Source organism: Poecilia reticulata, linkage group LG2 (assembly GCF_000633615.1).
Source record: "Poecilia reticulata strain Guanapo linkage group LG2, Guppy_female_1.0+MT, whole genome shotgun sequence".
Lineage (NCBI taxonomy): Eukaryota > Metazoa > Chordata > Actinopteri > Cyprinodontiformes > Poeciliidae > Poecilia > Poecilia reticulata.
In genome coordinates this window covers 13,060,428-13,066,936 of record NC_024332.1, presented here as the reverse complement: position 1 = coordinate 13,066,936, position 6,509 = coordinate 13,060,428, and the positions used below count along the sequence as shown (strand labels likewise).

The 6,509-nt window shown below is 37.9% G+C and overlaps 1 protein-coding gene across 2 annotated transcripts in view; it reads right to left on the bottom strand.

Annotated features, from left to right (window-relative positions):
* Positions 1-5,527, bottom strand: part of arhgap20 (Rho GTPase activating protein 20) — an 89,398-nt gene extending 83,871 nt beyond the window's left edge. The window contains exons 1-2 of one of the 2 annotated variants that reach the window (XM_008431942.1): positions 5,442-5,527; positions 3,941-4,019 (exon numbers count right to left, since the gene is read on the bottom strand). In XM_008431942.1, the coding sequence (XP_008430164.1) occupies positions 3,941-3,995 (55 nt within the window). In that variant the 5' untranslated portion in view covers positions 3,996-4,019; positions 5,442-5,527. Of the gene's footprint in view, positions 1-3,940; positions 4,020-5,441 lie in introns of those variants that run through there. The other variant, XM_008431957.2, reaches the window with a different exon arrangement.
* Between the last annotated feature and the right edge of the window lie 982 nt (positions 5,528-6,509).

Here is a 6,509-nt window from a genome sequence, read left to right as displayed (position 1 = left end):
CTCAGGGGTTCGGTGGAACCTCTGCCGCGGAGATAAAGACACACTTGTGTAAAGTTGTGATGATGCGCTGCTTTGCCATCACTTGCTCCAGAGGATCGCGTTACATTGCTTAGCCAATCAGAGCTGCGGAGCAGCCCTGATTATCAAGAATGCAAGAAGTGGTTTCTGTATGGTAAGTCAACAACAAAGCACTCGCATTTTCCAGCAGCCATACTGTTGATGTATGTGCTGCATACGTGTTGGAGCTCTGCTTGGGTTGCTAAGTAACGAGCAGGGCTTTATTGCTGTTGCTAGGTGAGAGATAGCACCTGCTGGTTTGTCATGTTTCATTCCAAAGGTTTTAGAAATGGCTCATTGTCTAGACACCAAAAAACAATTGGGTGTTTCTTTTAACCTTTTATGTCCTTAATTTAAAATCTCCACCTGGATATTTTTGCTTATTTTAACTGTTCGCAGTTCTTTAAATGTCCTGTGAGTAAATATATTAACCCATTTATCCATAACAGAAACTTCCGATAACTAGCAAGTTATTTTCTCAATTTACCGTCTATTAAAAGAGCGACCCTCAGATTAATTTCACTTCCTGCCGCGGCGGGAGTGAAATTACGGTAATAGCCCGATATTGGCTGGAAATCACAACGTCTCCCCTTTCAGAAACAGTTGGAATTTTTCAGATGGCTCAAAAAAGTCTGGCGGAAATACGGCACCACAAATTTGTCTGGATCGCCTGCGCCCTGTTAAGGACTTGAAGGTTTAAGCGCTTGGGATGTTTTTAGAAGCAGTAGAAACCGAAATGGAAGTGCAAACATGTACAAAATGTGATTAGGTCCCCTTTAAACTCTAGGTGACCTGAGAACATATTAGTTACGTGAGTTGCTTAAACACAACAGGTTTTTATTCTGTACCTTAGATCCACCTCCACCCTGTCTGCTTTAGGTCCTAAATACAGATATGCACTAATGTAAGCACAAAACCAGGCTGCAGTTGGAAACATCCCACAACCCTCCGCTGCAGTGTTTCGAGGAATGCAACAAAGTGTGCATAGGATGGTGTTGTTTTACTGAACAGCTCAGAGGTGAAGCGTCTCACACAGASGGAATGAGAAGCAGAAGTCTCAGATCTGGAGGACGTTTGTGGGGAACGGAGGTTAGAGAACACTGGCAGCGGCACGACCACAGACAATCCCACCGGGTACAAAAKCCCCTCTGGCAAAAACCCCACTGAGGGCAGGAAAGCTTTACGCTTCTATACTATAAACTTCAATGAGATTCCCAAAAGTAAACGTCTGCAGAGAAAGTCCAGCTTACAGTGATACGGTTAAGCACTTCACAATCCTATGAAAAATATCTTTGCTGTTTTTTGCTAASGTTAGGTTACAAAATGATGCATGGCTAAAATGGTTCACAACTCAGCACACATGAATCAAATGAATATGTCATTAGCTGCGTTTCCTTTAGAAATGTGTGCAAAATGTTGACAATACGCYACTAATATCGAAAAGAGCACAATTTCAAAATTGTGCTGTTTCTGTTAAATAAGAAACACAATTAAGTTTGTTCACGCGATGAGTTGTTAAAAACCATGCTGCGCCTCGTCCTCTTCCTGTTGTCTTCTTTGTCTTTTCCGTCAGTAGTAGCATCCAGGAGTTCATCAATTTGTAACAGCTGGGAAAAAACCCAAAAAAAAACACTTCATCCTAGAGCAAAAAGTTTGTGTTTTTGAATCGCTCATGTTTCCACTGAACAAATGTATTTCCATAATTCCAGTTTGTNGTTAGGTTACAAAATGATGCATGGCTAAAATGGTTCACAACTCAGCACACATGAATCAAATGAATATGTCATTAGCTGCGTTTCCTTTAGAAATGTGTGCAAAATGTTGACAATACGCYACTAATATCGAAAAGAGCACAATTTCAAAATTGTGCTGTTTCTGTTAAATAAGAAACACAATTAAGTTTGTTCACGCGATGAGTTGTTAAAAACCATGCTGCGCCATCGTCCTCTTACCACTTCCTGTTGTCTTCTTTGTCTTTTCCGTCAGTAGTAGCATCCAGGAGTTCATCAATTTGTAACAGCTGGGAAAAAACCCAAAAAAAAACGCTTCATCCTAGAGCAAAAAGTTTGTGTTTTTGAATCGCTCATGTTTCCACTGAACAAATGTATTTCCATAATTCCAGTTTGTGCAATTGGTCAACTTTAGAAATTGATTATTCCAATCATTCCAGCATAAACACGCCTTAAATTTCAGGTTCTGAACCCCGAAGATTGGAGTTTGGTACCACTGACCACCAGATTCTGCAGTTTTCTAATCTTTTTCACGTAGAAAGCAAGACTCTGGTTGGCAAAGCAGGAATCCCTGAGACATTATGTTGAGAAAAACAATTGTCCGTTCTAATATTCTGGGACGTATTCGGGTCAAACTCTGCTCAAAGATCCTATTACCTACAAAAGCAGAGCAAAGCCGTGCAGATAGTCAGAGGCGTTTTAGTGCAGCATAAATATGTTTCTGTCTTTGGAAACACGGGGGAATTAGTAAAAATAGACTTCATCCATTACCTTGGCTATRCTGAGCTTTAAAGCCTTAAAGAGTGTGCAATCTCTGTCAACTATGTATTTTACAAGAGATGCATCAGGTTAATATGACATTTACAAAAGAGTAGTCCAGGTGTCCAGATGTGCATCTCCTAGAGACAATAGATGCTATTTAAACGATGAGTCACGAAGGAAGAAGCTATCATTTACATCCCTGTTGTTCTCTTTGCTCTCTTCCAGCTCCGAACAGTTTTCATTTTTGATTTAATCGTTGGATTTAATCATTGACAGACAYTCGATCTAGTGGCAGAGGTTATGAGTCCTGGTTCGATTCCAGACCTTTGCATCATTTCTTACATTCCTTCTCTATTTCTACCCACTTCCTGGATAACTGCTGTACATAAAGGCGACTAGGGCAGCAAAATCTTGAAAAAAATCAAATCATTAAAGTGTCATTTGCCAACTGACACCTAATAATAAACAGTACAGGTTCAACTTTTTAACCTTCAGCAATATTTTAGGCAGCCTACATGGCATACATTTAATGAGAGGATGTTGATTTCAGACTTGAAACTTGACTTTGACGTGGAGCAATGATCTTTAGACCTGACTTGACCTGGACTTCGGGGGGGGAAAATGCACTCTCCGAGTAATTTTAGTTGGATGGCAACACCTGGGAAGGTTAACGGGCGGTATTGTGTATTTTCCAGACCTATTGTGCCATTTTATAGCATTATCAGGTAACTATGCTTTAAAAAATAGCTTAAAAGAAAATTGACGTCGCATTTTGACACTTTGAAATTAGCTTCCGTCTCTTTAAGAAGGTCCTACTCTCTCCGATACTMCGCCTAAACACGTCATCGCAACAACGCCTTTCTAAATGCGATTTASAACGGTTATTAGCAGAGTTGAACTGGGAAGGAGCTACCATTTTSAGACTTGCAGTTCCACCAGGTGTTTGCTGATTGCTTCTGTCTCTAGTCTTTTTATATTTTTACTTAGTGCTAGATTAGCTTGGACATCCTAACCCTTCCTTCAATAAATCATCATTTAAAAATGTTAAAACTGCCATTTGTATTTGTAATGGTGTTGAAAACAAGATACATTATTGAATAACAATAATAGCACTTCAGGCACGAACTAAACGAAGGAGCACAGTACCGTAATGTATTCATCGTCATCATTCTCACTCTTCCTACTGTTTGTCATTTAATCCTTGTCGGCCGGCAGCTCCACCTAATGGCGTGGAGTGATATAACACTACATAAGTAAMGCAACCATATTTACTAAATTTGGTTTGATGATCTGAAAAACTGAGTAATAGAGAGGTAAAAAGGAATTACTAAATTCTGTTAGTAATTTCTTTACCAACAGAAAGAAATTAAAAATATACACTTTTTTCTTACCTCTAACACTTGAAACAATGAACTTCTTGCGATTTTCAGATGAAATCAACAGCATGACGTTCAGAATCCATCGATATTCCTGCAGAACAATTAGGAAGTTGACATTTTTTCAATAAAAAAAGSCCCCTTATTGAGAAACAAAGGATTATAACTTTCTAATGACATTTTCCACAATATTTTGTCAATGTCAAAGTCAACAAATAAAAATGAGTCCAACTAAATGCTCATAATCTGCCTGGGGTTCCAGCTATTTTTTAATAATGTTTTTGTTTACATACTGGAATCTGCAAGACATCATAATCCCTTTTATCAGTGCATTTCCTCTGAAAGTCTCTCAATCATAACAACACTTTTTTGGGGATGAAGCAGCTCCAGTCCTGAGCCAAAGTCTGCTCTTCCCTCCACTCCTGTGGAGAAAGCTGTTGATGAGAACGCCCCCATATGGTTTCCGTTTCATTCTGGTTCCGCTTGCAGTGTTCATCTCGGATAAATTAAAACAAAATMATGACTGAGATGACTAACGCCAGTTAAATGCAGTCGGAAATTATCCCTTGAGAGATGAGAGGGGAGAGGGGTGATGTGAAAACAAAAGGAAAAAAACAACAAAAACAAACAAAAAAGACTAACGCTGAGAAAGCGTTTATAGTTATATTAGTCACCTCCGGTGGTGGTTTCCACCCCGATTTGGAAAGCGCTCATTTGAATTTCCAGCAAAGTTAAATACTAACAGGTTTTGTGAAATTAGGAGAATAAAACCGAGACATTAAATCCCTTGAATATATTGAAGGAGTAAAGTGAAGACATTTTTGAAAACTAAAAACAAGAACATTAAGAGACCATGAGCATTAAGAAAGTGAGATTAGATGTTATCAAGCCAAAAATATGAGAATTTTATTGAAAATDAATAAATAAATGAAAAATTAGACGAGGGAAAGCAGAGAAAGTGAGGCTGGAACTRAAAAAGAAACAGTAATGATGGTTCTTCAAAGCCAAGAACAGTCATTTAAAAAAAATACATATTACATTTATACCATAAAAAAGCTGTAAATTTCTGCTAAAATCTGATTGTTTTGGGACAAACTCCCTGATCTGCATTCTGTTCCTCATTGAATGACTCCATCCCACTCTCACTGGGTCGCAGTCCCAAATTGTTTTACTTTTTGTTTTAAAACCCTCYGGAAAAATAGCAATTTCACCAAAAAACATGCGTGATTTTTCAACAGCTAGACAGCCAGACAACGACGCTCCAATAACCAAACTTCTTTCTTTTTTTTTACTTGTTTATTGAAGAGTGGCCTCTGACTACGGCCCTAATTTTGGCCATGGTAAACTGCAACATACAAGACTTRGTATTAGCTAACGAACATCGCAAATTAGCCGTGCTTACTTCGAGCTAACATTAAAAAAAAATTCATAAATGACTTAAACGTATAAATTACTCACACCACTGCTACACAACACAAAGAGACAATTATTATTTTCACAATTAGCCAATACTTACGAACAAATCTTGTCTGAAACACAATGTATTAAGATTATAATCAGCTTAATTTCACGAACTGTTCGAGTTACGTTCCACCATCTTGAATCTCTTTTTTTTTCTTTTTTTTTGTAGCGCCACCAAACAATGCAGCCAAATATCCACCAGGGGGAGTTCTAGTGCGGTTTTCAAAACCTCGCTGGTCAGGGGAGCACAATTAGCAGCACAATGCTAATTTTACATGCTAGGTGTTTATTGGACGATTTGATCTACATTCACTTAAATAATTTAAAATGTGAATATATTAACACTTTTTTAATTAATGTATTGTTTTTCATTTTTAATCAACCAACTAATACATAGGGTTGTTTTTTTTAAGGTTCCGTGACATTGGACAAATTCTAGATTGTAAAGAGCAATGGAAAAAATGGCTGACGCATATTTTTCTCCAAACTTTATGCCACTCYATTCTCCAGATCCAGGGCAGTTTGTGTTTTATTAATAAGTCATTCATTCACGTGTTTGCTGAGAAAASTTTAAATTAAAAAWWTTTTYTTCTTCTACAGAGCAGAACATTTTTGTCGCTGGGAGTGTCCCGTTTCTTCGCTTTTCATTTTGCAACTATTTCTTTACTTTGACTTTCTTCGTTGAACCAAATTGATTTTCTTGTTACAATGGCAGCTGTCATAAAATGTTAAATATTAGACATTGTCGGCATGTTTCCAGGCACGTAGGCAGCAAAGAGAATCCCATGTAACAGAAGAAGTATGGGGTGAAAGGGGCTTAAAGTTTATGATAGAAAGTTAATTGTGGAGTCATGTAGCTAAGGCTACATACCTAATTATACTGCATAATCAAAACTCTACCAATAAGGTCATCAGATTTATAGAGAAAGTAGTAAGTCTTTAAAATGTAGTAACATTGTGACCCACATCCGTCTTAAGAAGGGGGGAGGTCTGAACCACTTTTTCCTTCAGAATTTACATTTGGAAACTAGCATCCATCAAGAATATGATGTTTACAGTTTTGGACGGTTCTTTGGCAACATCCGAACCCCTTACATACTGATTTATTCAAGCACATAATGAA